The following is a 17,710-nucleotide window of genomic DNA, read 5'->3' as shown; positions in this document are numbered from 1 at the left end:
ATCGGTTTTCTCGAATACTCGTTATTTCGAATATCAGTTATCTCGATTATCATTTATCTCAATTTTTGATTCCCCGCGTTTTTCAGTCGAATGTTGATTTAGAAAAACCTTTCCATCATTTCGAATACCCGTTAAATCGAATATCCGCTATCTCGAATAAATTTAATTTCATCTAGAATTCAAGACAACTGACTTGACCTGTATACTCATAGACATGTTTGCCCCTTGTTTGCATTGCTGCCCCTTGTCAGCATTGCTACCCCTTTTCAACGTTGCTACCCATTGTCACTATTGCTATCCTTTGTCAGTGTTCTCACCCCCCCTCCCTTATTTCCGTTAACATCTTTCTTGTACTCATGTATTCCGTGCCCGATTCCAGTTCCGAAGTTTATACCCGAAGACAATGAGAATCAGAACACCGCATTAGTCATTTAAAATCAATAAGGGTTTTGTATTTGATTTTCAAAACATTGAGCATCGGACAGGAAACTGCTAAAACCTGTACTTACATACCAGTGCGTGTTGTATGATCTACTGTTCAGTTCGATCCCTGCATTTGTGGACGTACGGTCAAGTTTAACGCTGTGCTCGCAACTGTTACGCGATGCTGTCGACTCGCACGTATGGTATTATGGTTTATGCATGTGGTGAATACCTCAATCTTACTGAAATGCCAGGTAATTGAATGATTTCACTGTGACGTAACAGAAACATGATAGGATATGTGATTTTTATGCAATTTTATGTTAAAGGGTTTCTTTAAAGTATATTCATCATGTCTGGAGAATTTTCTCTGGAACCCATGCCAAGTGGAGTGGTTCTTTCAAAAAAGTACGAGATTTTCCCCCAAAACGAAAGGATTTCTAGAGGATGTACTGAAGTTTTCACTAACGTTGTACGGGATTGTCCATGGGGCGATTTGCCCTTTGTCCCAAATAGAACGATAGGCTTTCTTTGGTTAGTAAACACACTGAGCTTGGCAAATTACATTATTTTATTCGATATAGAATTGCTCCAAGCAACTTGTTATAAAAAGTTAATGAAGTGTCCATTTCGTTCCTGATTGCGTGCTATGACTGCCGTTTTCCGGAAAATATCTGTGAAAATTCAGCGATGAACATTTTTAGGGTTAACTCTTTCAATCTGTAGGATATCACGAAATAATCTGGGATATTTTGGATAATCCACAAGCAATTTCCTTTGCGTCGTCTTCGTGGCTAAACCTGTCTGCTGCCTCTTCTTTGAAGCGCACAAGTCTCTACATTTAACCCCCCCCCCCACCCCACTTCCACCTCTGATCCAGGGATGTAGAGCTAGGGGGCTCAGAAAGGCTTGTTAATGCCGATAAAATTGACAGATTTCTAATTTTGCCATTGTTTTTTGCAACATTTTGTGCAAGAGCCCCCCTTGTTATTTTGATAGCGCGACACCACTGCTCGGATCCCAAAACTACTTTCCATTTTATATGCAAGGAGATTTTCATATTATATGACAAACCATAAAGAAAAAGCCGATTGAGTGCGTCAAGGTTCAGCTGTGTATGCATAAGGCCCGATGTTCGATTCGTTAAAATGCATCAACTCTTAATATCGTATGATTCCTTAGAAAAAAATCTCGGTTTTTTAAAGACTGTTAAATCACAGAAATTTATTGCTGCCCGCCCCCACATAGCTCAATTTGGTCCAACCCCTTCATCTAATCTATCCCGTTTCCCTTTGGCCCCTTCATATTCATACCTCACTAATCCTTCCCACGTCGCTCCCCCTTTACTCCTTCGTATATACCTGCTCCTCCTTACACATTTTTGTTGTCGCCATTGCATCAAGGTTTTGGAATTCAAAACACGCTACTTCAAACGAATCACCATTTGCTTAGAAGATTTTTTATTGTATGTGTTAATGGTCATGATTTTGTCAAAGCGTAGGCTTTGGTTAGAAAACGGTCAATAAATCATCTGCACGAACCAATATTGTTTAATGGCTTGAACTGTTTAAAAATTGGCCTAAATTGACGACGTTTCTGTCTGTCTTCTACCGAAACACCCATGACTGTTTGTCGCATGTTCCCTTATGATTCTGAAAGATGCCCCCATTTGATCAAACAGTTCCTGTCTTACTTCCCCTATCAAATCTCGTCCCTCATTTTAAATTCACCCGCTTTCAAATAAGCCCCTTTTCTTAAGAGAAGCTTCTGCCTTCCTGGTCCGTTCATGCGAAAAATTCAGCATTTCTCACCAGCGGCAAAGAACATGACGTCGCTTTAAGATTCACCCGCTTTCAAATAGGCCCCTTTTCATAAGAGAGGTTTCTGCCTTCATTACCTGTTTATGAGAAAAATTCAGCATTTCTCACCAGCGGCAGAAAAACATGACATCATCCGTGCTATTATGTTTTTTCTTACATCCAAAGATTAATTGCTAATTTTTCATGAATACGGCATTGAAAATTCCATGGCGATTTGAATTGTGACGTAATTCTCCGAAAATCTCATTGATTTCCTGTTTAAATTCGCACGCCCATCATAATTTTAATTACGAATAATGCATGCTACTTGTTCTGGACAATGCAACTGACCAATTGCTCAATAATGGGTTGTAAAGTTGTCTCTCCCATCTTCATCTTTCCTCGAATTCATGGAAAATCTCATTTTTAGAAGAGTTCTCTCTCCGATTCCTGACAAAACTCCTCTCAGCCAACTGCCATATTTCCATCTGACCGCAAGGGGCACTTTATCCTTGATTTATTTTTTTCATGATTATAAGGTCTAAGATTTTGAACAACAGTCTCTATTTTGTTTTAAGTTGATTTATGTCTTTGTTGTATCTCTTAATATTTTCTTCATTTCATGCTGTGACGATTCGGAAATGCAAGGTTGATAAATTTTCTTCTAAGCAAAAAGATAATATATCCAAGCAAAAAATTGAATTAGCCGAGTTGCCCCCATTTTACCTCCCCCGGGCAAGTTTCTGCCTCGGATCAGTGCGGATATCTATTTAATACAGGGAATTAGATATTGATAACGAGGCATCCAGCCACCGTGGGAATCTACGATTTTTTAGCGACTTTAAAAACCTTCCTTTGTTATGGAATACTTATTAATTTGACTTTTAATTTCTCTGGTTTGTAAGTTGAATGGTCTTAAACATTGTTCCAATTGTCATCGTTTGACACGGGATCGGCCGTGTCAAGGAGTGGAAGTCGCTTGCCAATGGTTTTCTTTTCATCACAAAGCTTTGAGCCTAACTTTAGCATGCTTCTTCTGGTATATGACATTTAGTTTGAATGTCTGCATAGTTACTTGACCCAATTGATCGAAAGTAAAACGACTTTTGGCGTATGACAAACAGATTATCTGCCTCCTTGATAGTCTTTAAATTCATTATACGACCTGTTAAAACTTATAGTCCCCTTATTTGGTGCAGCGGTCGCCTTATTTGGTCTCAGGGTCTCCTCTGATGTATAGACGTCTAGTCTCCCCGAAAGGTTATCAAAATTTGGATGTCCTTATTTGGTTCTAGTGCATCCGTATTTAGTATAGACATGTCTATATTTGGTAAGGTATTAGATAATATCTCCATATTTCTAATCGTGTTTCCTTATTTGGTGGGTTATCCTTTATAATAGGTGCTGTAAGTTCCTTATTTAGAATGTTAATTCCTTTATTAGTTGCTAAAAAGACCTTTTATGGCATGTACAGTATTACCACATCATTGCCCCTATATATGGGGTGATGGTCGTAGCATTCCTGGTCCAGCTCTCCGAACACAGGGCCTAGGTGGTAGGACAGTTGCCTGTTCAATATGAACACAGTCGTAAAATATACGAACTGGACACTTTCGTAAAAACATTCCAACTGGACACTTTCGCATAAACCTAGGCGAACATTCAACCTTGACAAATTCTTAAGAGTATTGTAGTTGGAAAAAATCGTATCCCAACTGGACACTTTAACCGGACACTGGAACCGGACAAATTACCAAACTAGACAAATATTCGTTATTATTCCAACTGGACTTATGTGTAATTATCTTCCAACTGGACACATTCGTAAAATATTTCCAACTGGACACATTCGTATCTCCATCTCTTCGAAGTTTTAATGCTGTAATCCGTCTGGCTGTATTGTGGGTTCACTGGACCCTGTCTCGAAACGGGTTAATCTTAACGCTGTTTTCGAACATCAACTTCGGATTAAGCTGTTCTGAAACCCTTTAATATGGACACAAAGCGATACAATTCCTTCATCCCAAGTTCCTTAATTTGATTACGACATAAGCCCTTAAAAGATCAGGGCTTTATTTTACTCAATGTAGCAACGCCTCGTATACGCAGGCAGTACATCTCATATGTTTCTTGCTTTCACACTACTGAGCCTAGAATTCGGTTCATAATCAGGAATACAACAACGACAGAAGTCTTGTAGCTGTTGGTGAATATATTTTTCGATTATTCGTTTCGACAATTCGCGGAATTCGTAAATACGACGCTTGCGCAACGTCGATACGACCTTTCACTTTAAGGAAAGTACAGTTTTGCGATCGTTTGGTTGTCTTCGAATACTTTGTTACGACGTTAGGAAAATATTGGAAATTGATGCGATGGGGTTGTAGCATCATTCAAATTTGTTCCGATTCCCACGATATCTTATTACTTGCGTGACCAGAATATACATGATCTCCAATTGTGATTAAATCCAACAGAAGATTTAAAATTGGGAATTCAGCTGAAGTCATTCGTGTATTCGACCGATTTTCACACGTGTTTTTTGCAACGGAAAACGATAGTTTTCATGGGGATGACTTCACACAGTTGCAACTTCCAAACCTGCCTTCTTTTTTGGTGACAAGCAAAACATCGAAGTTGGCAGTGATTCGAAACTAGATTAAACGAAAGTTACTACCAATAGTTTTGCAATAGTTACTACCAATTCTGCAAAAGTTTTGTCTTTTTATTCAACAAAAACCCTGCGTGGAATTCGTTGTCAATTGGAATTTGTGTGCCTCAAGATCTTCGCTTGGAGCTTTTGCCAACCATCGGTTTTTGCCATATATTGCCAGGCTGCTGTGACGCAAACTTTGGAGGTCTTTTTATAACAAAAAGTTTGTGTGGAATCACCTTTTATTACTATCGTTTGCAGTGTAGCCGAGTTGGGAGGTCTTTTGGTTCTTGTCCCAGTTAGTTCTTTTGCTTTGTATCTTTACAAAACATTGGTTTTTGCCAAACATTGCAATTCTGTTGAAGTGTTGGCACTTCTTTTGTAAAATTCTGGTTGTGTTGTTACAATCTATCCTTTTTTCTTCTGGAAATCCGTTTTGCCACCTATAAACTTCATTATCCGGAATTTTCACCAATAAAGATCATGGAACACATATAATGTTGTGTTCAGTCAAGATCTGTTAAAATTGTCGCCTACAGAAATTGCAAAAACCAGTTTTCTAAACCTCCACTACGCGTTAATTCCTTTGCCTACAATATGGATGGTTTCCTGAGCTGTTAATAAAAAAGGACCTTATTTTCGCTGGATACATTCACTCAGTACTTGATAGAGATAATTTCTGTGGGATCGGTTCAAAGTGAACATAATCGTCAGCGTTTTGATTTTTGAATGCAAAACTTGGCTCTTTTTGAATCAATTATTTTCAATGGTCTTGCCAGAGTCATAGGTCCAAATTCTGTAGCAATATTCTGCCCGGCCCATGTGCTATGGTGCTGCGCTTGCCCTATTCGTTTACAGTTTGCCTCAGGTCAGAGACTGTTTGTACCTCTTGTGTTAATGGACTCCCAAGCGACACGAAAACATTGTTATCTCGAAACTTAAATATACAGCGCCCTTTAATAAGGTCTTAAATCCCTTGTTTGAGGTTAAAGTAAAAACTTTTCAGATTTTATCCGCTTTTGGACAACATTGTGTACCTCCCTATTCTCAAGTGGATAAATTTGTTGAAATATTGAATGGACATTTTAAGTCTCTAAATGAATGAACTAAGAAGCAATTAACCGAGGATTTAATAACATTTTCAAAAAACACACTACTTAAATCGGGTAATCCATCCACTGAAGCGGAGGTTGAAGCTCGTTCGAGTCTCGTCGTTTCTTGCCGAAAACACAGCCGCTTACTGCTTCTTCAAGTCCTGGAATTATCGAAGGCTTTACTGTTATATTTCATATGAATTACGAACTTCGATGCTGATTTCGACGCTCGATTCCTCTCGAAATTGTTTCGCGTTCGACTGCCATCCAAACATCGTTTTACGTCGCGCTCAAATCGAACCCTTGGCCACATGCTCTGATGTGTATCGTGGATGAAATTTGCCAACTGCCTCGTGAACTCATTTCACCATAAAGCCATTAATTGATCGCTAGTGGAGCAATTGAGAATTTTTGGTACATCTATGGGTTATTTTGTTGGCGAAATGCGGCAATAAATTGCGATGGTCGTGTTACTCTAATACAAATTAGTTCATTTTTGCGTTTATGTGGATCGTGTGGTTTATACATTGAGTGAAATTGGCGTTTAATATTCGCACCAAACTGGGCCTAAAGTCACTCTCAAGGTGGTCCAATTATTAAAGTTCCAGTCCAGCACGTGACCATTGATTGGCCAATGTGATTTGTGCCTTATTTTCGATTCATCACAAATTTGACTACGGGTGTTGAGTAATCGATTATTCGATCCTGAAATGTGATTATCATGTTGTCCATATGATCGCTGAATCATCTCGCAAGAACATTTCAATCGCTTAATCGCTTCATGGTTAATCGCGTTATCGACTAGCGATTATTTACAATCAGAGAGATTCTTCTTTCTCCTGTACTTTGACGTCATCAAGATGGCGGGAAATCCTATTGGGCACATCGTTTCTATAAGTTCTCCTTCACATAAAACAAAACATTGTCATTTCTATTTCCGCCAGGGTAGGTTTTGCCAGTTGCGAAAAATTAATTTAGTATGATCTGTGTGCGTGTCAGAGAGAACAATTTTTCGGAGGACGAAAAAGTACTTTCTTTTAATCACTGGAAATTTTTTGCAAAAAAGTGGCTGTTGGTACGAGTGCTTGGGCCAATGTTTTGTAATGTGCGGTTTTACCAAAAGTGATTTTACAGTTTCGGCTCGAATTATTTTTTTCCTTTTCGCATCAAGGACTAGCAAGTGGGCTACGCTTCTCCACAGCGTATCTTTGGTATCTTCTCCAGTTAAAGGCTTTTGCCCAACCGGCATGCTTTGCGATTATACCTTCAAAACCGGCCTAATATCGTACTGCATGAAAATACAAAACACAGTTAATTTCTCAAGACAGTTGCCGCTAAGCATGCTAGTTGCGCAAGAGCCTTTAATGTGAAATGCTATGATAACTCTTCGTGGTACTTCATATAGAATTCAGATGCCACCAGTCACGTGGTTTTATTAAACATTCGAATTCTGTATTGTCCATACTGTTTGATTGGCAATTAAAATCATATTATTGCGACTCGATAATTACGCTTCTCTCTTACAGTTCAAACAGAGGCACAAGAAAATGCAAACGAGGACTGTGTACACAGAAGGCCAGCTGAGACGCAAGAGGTTTGTTTTTTAAATCAATTTTCAGGAGGTTCCGACAGAAAATTTACTTAAAATTATTTAAACTGGGCTTCCTTGAGCTCATTTTGTTTGTAGAGGCGAGCCATGATTTACTGGCGTACGAAGCAAAATCACAGAAGCGGGGGGAGGGATGAAGAGCTAGGTGGCTTGGCCCCACATTATTTTTAAAAATTGAGCTCCTATCAATTCCCCCAAAAAACAAACTTTTAAGCCCCCCTCCCATCAATATTTTACCCCGTGGTACCTGGTCATATCTACAAATTTCCAAAGACCCGTTTAATCGTAGTGGCATGATCTTGTCCATTTTATTAAATTGGATCTAAAGTTCTGTTTGATGGTCAACAATTGTCGAGCAGCAATTAATATTTTAAAAAAATGTTTTTGAAAATGAGATGAGAGGTCTTGAGAACATGGATATAAAACCGTTTCATTTTGGTTGGAGGGTCCTTAGTTATCAAACTAAATTGTCTTAAACTGCATTAAGCCACTAGCTTTGTACCAAAACTTTTTAATAATCAAAATTTGATGGCCGATCAAACAATCTTATATCTCAGGTTTCCTGACATACTTCTTAATTTTAAAATGCCACCGTCGAACCTTCGTGCAGATGCGTGTTTAATTCCACGCGGAATTAAATTAGCCGTGAAAACTGAGATTTTACAAATACCCCGGTAGACTTTTCGTGAGAAATTTTGGAATCCCAGCTTTGGGGGGTCAATTAATCTCCCTTTTGGAACCCGATAGATTTATAGTAACCAACACAGATTAAAAAGGTATTAAAAAAATCCTTTGTTAGATATTCCTTGACTCTTTTCCGTATTCTATTAGTAATCGGATAAACCATGCTTAGAAACAGGGGGTTATGTAAGTCACCGTGCTTAGAAACAGGGGGCTGTGTAGAGTAAAACAGTCACCGAATGTCGTAGCCATAGAAACCGAGCTGGTTCATAGATATTTGAAATTTGTCGCCAGAGTTATTTTAATTCTTAAAAACACTTAGCCCACGAGACATGATATGGTTGCTTGCTGATCTCGATTTGTAAGAAAAATGATCACCAATTTTTATTAAAAAACCTGTTCAGAGGTTAGACTTAACAAGGGGGATTCCACTATAAGCATAAAAGCGGGTTATGTCGAAGGAAATAGCCGTTAAGAGGCGTAGCCAGAGGAGTGGCGTAGGGCGTCCCCCTCCAACTAAGGGTTTATTGTCAAAAACAAAATAACCTCTAGATTCTAATTCTGTCGTCCGCCTAGCTACCCCAGCATCCAGCACCCTTACCTCTCCCCCTCCCCCGATTAAGATTTTCCTCGATCAATTTCCGATAATCGAATGTTGTTTCTTTGCCAAATATTTGTTTGTCGTTCAACTCGTGTTATGATTCTCGTGTGACGTCATAGTTCCCAGACTCCCCCCGTCTGTCTAACGTAACGTGACACGGGGACTGTAAACAACGGATGTTCATTTTCCCTGTCTGATGCACCTGTTAAACGCGACGATTTGCTAAAACTTTCATTATGTTGCGAACAGTTTTCAAATGAGATGAAGGAAAACTCAATAATCGTTCTTTGCGCCCAACGAAAGGTTTGATATGCTTTCTATTTATCGCAAAATTGGAAATCTTTTTCGAAATCAGATTTTTGTTTAGCGAAATTTTGCTTATTAATTCGGGAAATCTTTGCTCGTTTACTCTGCAAGATAGGTATTTTGGTTAATCGTGTAGTTTGGCTTTTGAGCTTGTACTCGTGCAGCGAATGCAAAATATTTTTGTGAGTTTTCGATTGTTTCTACTCATTAAAACGTGTTTTGTAAGCAAGCTCAAGTATCGCGCGATTAAGTTTTATTCAACCTTGAAATTGTAGTGCAGTCTAGGCTGGTTATTATACTATGTTTTCCCATGGTTACTATCTACCATGCTCTCCTTACAACTGTTATGATCAGGAACTTCAGAACTTAATGTTTTGTTTTGTCCCAAAAACACCATGCTAACTCTTTGCTATTTATAAAAGTATGTTATGTTTTGCTTAAGGCAATATTATCAACCATACTCTCCTTGAAACTCTCATTAACCAGAGATACCTATAAACTAAACATTGCTGTTCCCTCTAACACCATTTCTACGCTTCGTTACTCCTCAAACCGTGTTTTGATTTTTTTTTCAAAAATGTACTTATAATAAACTACACTCTCCTTATATCCATATTCTTTTTTTGTTAATGAAACTGTGTTTGTTTTGCTTTTGCTTGTAGAACTGCGTTTTATTGTTGAACTCACCTTATGCATTTTATGTTATTTGACGATAAGAACTGCCCCAAGGCCATTTCGCAATTTTGCATGCCATTCGGGATGACGTCCCCCGTAAACCCCTTCCCCTAAAGCAACTTAAGCAACATAAGAACCATATCAACTTAAGAACTGATGTACAAGGCTGTCATTTTACATGGTAAAAAGAGGGGGTTTAATCGAGGTATTACACCGACAACCCTTTTCTCCTCGCTCCCCCGAACCCCCTTATTCATTAGTGGAAGCGTCCGGATCAAATTTCGAAGCTCGAAATATCCTGGTAATCTACAATATTTTCACTTCAGAAAAAGTCGATGCCCCCGTTTATCAAGCCCCATGTTAATTAAAGTTTGGATTTGGCCATGACTTCTGCAAGCAACAACACAAACCAACCACCCCCTCTCCTCTCCCTCTCCTTCTCCTATCCCTCTCCTTTCCCCTATCCCTCTCCTTCCCCCTCCCCTCTCCTTCCCCCTCCCCTCCCTTCCCCTCCCCTCCCCTCCCCTCCCCTTAATAGCAACCCGGTATAAACCCTTCTCTCGTATTAGATCGGATTTCAGTTGCCTTCCATAGTCTCATCCTTTCGCCCTCTCTTCCATAGGAAATAGGCACCTTACATCGAGAACGAGACAAACTGCGGAGCAAGCTAAGGAAAGCTGAGCAGGAGCTAGAGGAATTGAAAGCTGCGAATATTACCGTTAGGGAGGAGCGTGAACAGCTTCGAAAGAAGGTAGTTTGAAATTTAAGAGAAATTTGTTATTTGCAAAAGTGATTGTATGTTAAAGGACAAAGTATTGATTCTATGCTTTTATGTATTTTATACGCTTCCTTTCCCATTTAAAACATAGTCTTTTTCTTTATCCACCCTAATCCACTTTCAATAACGGCTCCGTTTTAAACCCAAGGCCCTAGCTGTTAGCCCCTTCTGCAAAACTGCCTTTTTATACTTTACCTAAACTGCCTCTAAACCTTCCCAAGTAATGGCCCTCTTATATATGTCCTAAACCCATTTTCAGTCTGGAATGGCTTTTGCCTAAAGTTTCCTTTGAATTATCTCTCCACAGATACGCTCACTGCAAGATGCCTTGGAAAGACGCACAAGTGCCAGCCAGTCCCCTATCCCTTGCCCCTCTCCCACCCCTTCAGCTGGAAGCAATCGTACCAACTCGCTCCCAAGACAACCTCACATGCAGAGCGCAGAATCGAGGCGAACCTCAATTCAAACACAACCATCCTTACATAACTCGAGTTCGTCACCTTTCACCCCTGTTCAGTCAATGAAATTCTCGGGAAGTCCTGCGTCTACGCTGCAGCGGCAAAAGAATAACGCGGGACCGTCAAGCGATTTAGGGTCATCTGTAGGTGATGATATTAAGTCAACGGATTTTACTGATACACTGGTGAGTGACTCTTGTAGCCTGACTATGGAATGACTAAAAATTGCCTGATTATGGAATGACGGATTATTAGTCGTTCCGTCATGTGTCAATCATGTCATGTCTTATCATTTCATGTTGGTCTGATATGCGTTGTTGTGCTATTGGCTTCCAAGTCATTTTGTATCATGTTATATCGTACCATTTCTGTTGTGTCATGTCAGGTTATGTCATGTCATTTTCTGTCAATGTCATGCCATGTCATTTTCTGTCAATGTCATGTCATGTCGTGTCATTTTCTGTCAAAGTCATATCATTTATCATGTCATTCCATTTTGTCCCAGTGTCACAAACCATTATATATGCTAATATACTTTGTCCCTTGACTTTGAGCTCTATTACCTCTTCTTAAGCTCAATGACCCTTTGCCTCTTATATTTCTAAACATTGCTTATTTTAAATTGACTGTCTTTTGTACTTTTTCACCCATCCAGGAATATTTCGTTGTTAAGAGTACAGGGTTTTCCTCACAACATTTTCAACTGACTGAGACCCCCTACCCCTACCCCCTTACTCCCCCTACCCCCTTACTCCCCCTACCCCCTTACCTCCCCTACCACCTTACTCCCCCTACCCCCTTACTCCCCCTACCACCTTACTCCCCCTACCCTCTTACTCCCCTTACCCCCTTACTCCCCCTACCCCCTTACTCCCCCTACCCTCTTACTCCCCTAACCCCCTTACTCCCCCTACCCCCTTACTCCCCCTACCCTCTTACTCCCCTAACCCCCTTACTCCCCCTACCCCCTTACTCCCCCTACCCCCTTGCTCCCGCTACCCCCTAACTCCCCCTACCCCCTTACTCCCGCTACCCCCTTACTCCCCCTACCCCCTTGCTCCCCCTACCCCCTTACTCCCCCTACCCCCTTACTCCCCCTACCCCGTTACTCCCCTACCCCCTTACTCCCCCTACCCCCTTACCTCCCCTACCCCCTTACTCCCGCTACCCCCTTACTCCCCCTACCCCTTACTCCCCCTACCCCCCTTACTCCCCCTACCCCCTTACTCCCCCTACCCCCCCCCCACCTTTAAGCTTGTTCGTTCAGCTGTATAACTTTATTCTTCTGTTTTTCAGACCCGCTGTTTACGAACCCGAATTCCGGAAACTCTTCTCAACTCTTTGATTACCTATAGGAGATTGGATCAGGTCCTTGAATCTCTTCACGGACATTATAGCGCAGAAATCCTCGAGAAAACGCGGGAACTCGAGCTTCAAGTTGAACATTTATCGAGCAAATTGTCGCATTTAAAATCGCAGAACGATCTTTTGCAGTTGTGTCTTGAAGAGAGTAAAGGAAATTGCGAGCGTTTGAGTTTGCTTGTCGCAAAATACGAAAGCAAAGATACGGCGTTAGTTTTGGCGTTACAGAACACGGATCAAATTGTCGAAGCTTACGAAGTTATGTTACAATTGCAAGAAAGCGAACAGGACTTACTTGTTGCGAGTTATCGAAGCAATATGCAGTCGTTTGCGACAGATACAATCAAATCTCTTACGAGCACCAACTCCTCGAAATCTAATGTTTCGGGCGCAAGTTCGCTAACTTCGAATTCTCATTACCAATTGACGTATGGGGATGACCTGCCCGATGATGATGAGGGAATCGCCATGTTCCAGACGTCACAGACAAAACGCAGGGATGCCGAATCACACGCGAAAAACTTACTGCAAAAACTTGATCGTAAATACGAGGCAGCGATAACAGGAAGTCCGTTTCTGAATTTCGATGAAAATTTCGATTTTAATAGCCGTACAAGCACGTTAAGTTCGGCAAATTCTTCAAATTTCGAAACACTGTCGAAAGAGGAGGAATTGCGGTTAAAAGAATACGTCCAATTGCTGAAAACCGAACGAAGCACTGTCGAAACAACGGTTGTCGAACTTGAAAGCGTAACGGACGTACTTGAGATTGTCGATGATTCAAATATCGAAACTGGCGATAAAGGAAGTCTTGATCTCGAAACTGCGGTGTTACTACAAGAATTACAGGCGTTGAAAGAGGAGCGAGCTGAGCTAAAGCATCGAATTTTTATGCTCGATAAAGAACGGAAAGCTCTTGAGTTGAAATTGAACAGTCGAGAAGCTCAAGAGCAAGGCTACATTGCACACATAGAATATTTGAAAAGTGAAGTGAAAGAACAGATGAAGAAACGAAAACAAATATTAAAGGAAGAGCGAAAACTTAGAGGATCGACCCAGGTAAACTTTACAATCCGTAGTTTTTCCCTTCACTACTTTTGGTACTTTGAAATATTAATTAGAACACCTGAACATCTAATTAATTATAATATTATTTCTCAATCCCAGTGACCCCAAAACCGCCCGATTACCCCACAATGCTCTAGCCATCCTTAATTCTGTATCTGTCATTTCTTTTATCCTCTTTTTCTTATTGCCCCCTTCTTCCCTTACCCCATACCAATGTCCCTAAATTGACCCGATTACCCCACAATGCTCTAGCCATCCTTACTTCTGTATCTGTCCTTTCTTTCATCCTCTTTTTCTTATTGCCTCATTCTTCCCTTACCCCACCCCCTTTTTTTATCCCACATTATTTTTTTGTTTTTATTTTCACCTTTCTTTTGTTGCCTTTTTCGCCCTTACCCCTTCTTCATCTTTGTCTACTCTTTTCTATTTACCACATTCTTTCTTTACTGTTCTCCCTTTTTCTCCACTTTTTCGCTTCCTTGGTTCAGCCCCCCCCCCCCCATCCCGTTGTCTTTCTCTTACATCGCCCTTCCCACTTTTCTTCTGTTTTATTCCTTCTCTTTTGTTTAATTCATTGCTTTCTTCTAATATCAACCCCCCCCCCCTTATAGCATTTCCTTTTATCAAAACAAGTGAATTAAAATCTATTTAGTAACCTCGATCTTTCTTAATAGGATGACGATGGCCATTCTTCCGCTAGCGGTAATGCGGCAATTGGTTTGCCTGTAAGTGAATTCCGCGCGTCAGAAGAAGACATCCCACAAGACCTACATGAAGCGGCTCGGCGCGAAAAGAAGTTGAAATCAAGGATCCAGGAGTTGGTTGACACTCTAGAAAAATTATCAAAAAATTCGGAAATAAGACATCAGCAGACGGCGGAGTATATCAGCGACTTGAAGCGGGCCAATGGCGCTCTGGTTTCCGCATACGAAAAAGCGAAGAAGCGGCATGCGTCAAGGCTCAAGAAATTTGAGGCCCAGTTGATAACAATGGCTGAAAAACACCAGGAACAGGTACTTGGTGGTTTTTATTCCTTTTTCAATCTCATCTTCTTTTTCTTCGCATTTTTTAATTTGTTTCTTTTTCTTCTAACCAAATTCTTCCTCTTCTTCCTTTCTTTTTATTTTCTTTCTCCTTCGCTCCCTCTTCCTCCCCTTCTTCCTCCCCTTCTTCCTTCCCTTCTTCCTCTCCCTCTTCCTCCCCTTCTTCCTCCCCTTCTTCCTCCCCTTCTTCCTCCCCTTCTTCCTCCCCTTCTTCCTCCCCTTCTTCCTTCCCTTCTTCCTCTCCTTCTTCCTCCCCTTCTTCCTCTCCTTCTCCATCTTCCCCTACATTTTTCTTTTTCCTTTTTTCTCTTTTTTTTCCTCTTCCCTTTCTCCCCCTCCTCCCCCGGTTACCTCTCTTCCTTTTATCTCCCTCTTCTTTTTTCTCTCCTTTTTCCTTTTCCCTTCCTCCCCCTCCTCTCCCACTTTTCTCTCTTCCCTTCTTCTCCCTCTTCTTTTTTCTCTTCCCTTCCTCCCCCTCCTCTCCCACTTTTCTCTCTTCCCTTCTTCTTCTTCTCCTTTTTCCTCTTCCCTTCCTCCCCCTCCTCTCCCACTTTTCTCTCTTCCCTTCTTCTCCCTCTTCTTTTTCCTCTTCCCTTCCTCCCCCTCCTCTCCCACTTTTCTCTCTTCCCTTCTTCTCCCTCTTCTTTTTCCTCTTCCCTTCATCCCCCTCCTCTCCCACTTTTCTCTCTTCCCTTCTTCTTCTTCTTCTTTTTCCTCTTCCCTTCCTCCCCCTCCTCTCCCACTTTTCTTTCTTCCCTTCTTCTCCCTCTTCTTTTTTCTCTTCCCTTCCTCCCCCTCCTCTCCCACTTTTCTCTCTTCCCTTCTTCTTCTTCTCCTTTTTCCTCTTCCCTTCCTCCCCCTCCTCTCCCACTTTTCTCTCTTCCCTTCTTCTTCTTCTTCTTCTTTTTCCTCTTCCCTTCCTCCCTCTCCTTTCCCACTTTTCTCTCTTCCCTTCTTTTTCTTCTTCTTTTTTCTCTTCTTCTTCCTCTTCTTTTCCCTTTTCCCCTTCTCTTTTCTCCCCTTCTTTTACTTTGTCTTGTCCTCTACTTTCTTCGTAAACTTCCTCCTCCTTTCACTTTCTTTCATTTCTCCTTTTTTCTTTTCCTTTCCCTTCTTCTTCCTCCCTCTCCTTTCCCACTTTTCTCTCTTCCCTTCTTCTTCTTCTTCTTCTTTTTTCTCTTCCCTTCCTCCCTCTCCTCTCCCACTTTCCTCTCTTCCCTTTATCTCCCTCTTCTTTTTTCTCTTCTTCTTCCTCTTCCCTTCCTCCTCCTCCTCCCCCAGTTTCCGCTCTTCCCTTCTTCACCCTCTTCTTTTCCCTCTTCCCCTTCTCTTTTCTCCCCTTCTTTTACTTTGTCTTGTCCTCTACTTTCTTCGTAAACTTCCTCCTCCTTTCACTTTCTTTCATTTTTCCTTTTTTCTTTTCCTTTCCCTTCTTCTTCCTCATAATATTCTATTTCATCCTTCTCTTTCTCCTCTTTCATTCTCCGTATTCTTCATTGTCAATTCTATCAAATTTCAATCGTATTTAGTCATTTTTACTAAATTCCTTTTAAATTCACAGACAAGAGTTCTCAAAGAGCGAATATCCAAACTTACTGGCGATGACGACAAATCGAAGCCAAGGCGACAAAAGGAATCCTCGCTATGATCAGTTCCTGGAAAGCGCTGCCATTGTTGAAGAATTCTAAGAACTCAACAGGTGCCTTGTCATCGTGTTGTCAATTACTGTTCTCTTAAATTTGTCAGTACTGTGTTCAGAACATGACTGAGAGCAGACTGTTTCTGTCACAAATTTCACTTGTGTTTGGTTTTTCGAATCTTGTGTTTTCAAAGACAAGATCTGAGAACAGATCCGGAATGCGGAAATAAGCTGTTTGCGACCCAGGAAAAAAAGTTTTGGATTTATTATTGCTTGGAAGACATGCAATATTGGTGGTGAAAACATATCTGGCTCCAGACATCGCTATAGCGGAAGCAAATAGAATAGAACACAAATCACGTGGTTACAGATTTTGTTTTTGGGTGTAAGCTATGAGCCGATCTCCAGCCGGAACCGGAAATGAAGTATCGCTTGGTATTTCTTGGAATTTTCAAACATTTCTCAGAATAGAGATTACAAAGAATCATTCGTTGCTTACGTCATAACAACAAGATTGCCGATTAAACAATAGCAAAAACCAGAGCTTTTGCAGTGTATAGAAACTAACTTTTTCCTCTTAGTGTGTTGTTATCCTTAACTCAAGAACAATGGAGTTTAAAAACCTCGATGAAATTTATACTCATAAAGTATAGGCAATAGTTTTTATTGATAAGTTTTCAATCGAAACCAAATTTTAAATTGACCGGACGTTTCTTGGAACCTCCCAGTAATTTTATGCTGGCATCTTTTTGATAATTTGCTAATACAAAGATCAGTTATGATTCATGTCAATCAGTCTTATCAATTTTCTCTCTTTCTTCCGTGCGTTTGCCTTTGCCCCTACCCCCTGTAAGCCTATCTTCCTCGCCCCCCCCCATATGTATAATAAAAGTTTTGCCATTGATAAAATGCCCTTGGGCTGCTATCAAATTATCGAAAAACACTCTTTTACTTTATTCAAAGTGATTCTTGTCGCAAAAAAGGTTTTTTACAAAGATATACTTCGAGACAGGTTAGTTTTCATAAAAAAATGACGCTATATTTAAAAGAATTCTAAGGTCTTTTGGAAATATTTATTTTCTTGAACTTCTTGAAAAGCTTTAATATGCATTCTAAAGCCATCATATACCTTTTAACTAAAACCAGTTTTTACCCGTTAAAAATAGAAAAAGATTTAAAACTTGACCCCTCTAAAAAATCACTATTATTGAAAAAAGGCCTTCTTTTCCAAATCAAGATTAATTACGGTTTTATCTGATCATCCTAAAGCAAACTAATCAGTTTTTAGAGGAAAAAAATTGCAAAATTTTTCGACGATTTTTCCAAGGCTATAGCCTTACTTTTTTATCGAAAAATCACCCCCATAAAAAGTCGCTAATTTTTTTGAGAAAACGCTTTTCTTTTCCCAACCAAGATTAAATACGGTTTTATCTGATCATACGAAAGAAAAATAATCAGCTTTTAGAGCAAAAAAATTTCAAAGATTTTCGACGATTTTTCCAAGGCTATAGCCTTACTTTT

At 40.3% G+C, this 17,710-nt stretch overlaps 1 protein-coding gene across 5 annotated transcripts in view; it reads left to right on the top strand.

The window, feature by feature from the left end:
• Positions 1 to 16,981, top strand: part of LOC135690363 (colorectal mutant cancer protein) — a 72,184-nt gene extending 55,203 nt beyond the window's left edge. For all 5 annotated transcript variants that reach the window (XM_065207888.2, XM_065207889.2, XM_089115828.1 and 2 more), the window contains 6 exons: positions 7,496 to 7,563; positions 10,464 to 10,592; positions 10,927 to 11,262; positions 12,374 to 13,498; positions 14,182 to 14,520; positions 16,112 to 16,981. In XM_065207888.2, the coding sequence (XP_065063960.2) occupies positions 7,496 to 7,563; positions 10,464 to 10,592; positions 10,927 to 11,262; positions 12,374 to 13,498; positions 14,182 to 14,520; positions 16,112 to 16,198 (2,084 nt within the window). In that variant the 3' untranslated portion in view covers positions 16,199 to 16,981. The remainder of the gene's footprint in view (positions 1 to 7,495; positions 7,564 to 10,463; positions 10,593 to 10,926; positions 11,263 to 12,373; positions 13,499 to 14,181; positions 14,521 to 16,111) is intronic.
• The last annotated feature ends 729 nt before the right edge of the window (positions 16,982 to 17,710 follow it).

This window comes from Rhopilema esculentum, chromosome 1 (assembly GCF_057945365.1).
Source record: "Rhopilema esculentum isolate cy_ngs chromosome 1, ASM5794536v1, whole genome shotgun sequence".
In the NCBI taxonomy this organism is placed as follows: domain Eukaryota; kingdom Metazoa; phylum Cnidaria; class Scyphozoa; order Rhizostomeae; family Rhizostomatidae; genus Rhopilema; species Rhopilema esculentum.
Note: the sequence above shows the minus strand (reverse complement) of the source record. Positions and strands in the feature narration are given on the sequence as shown.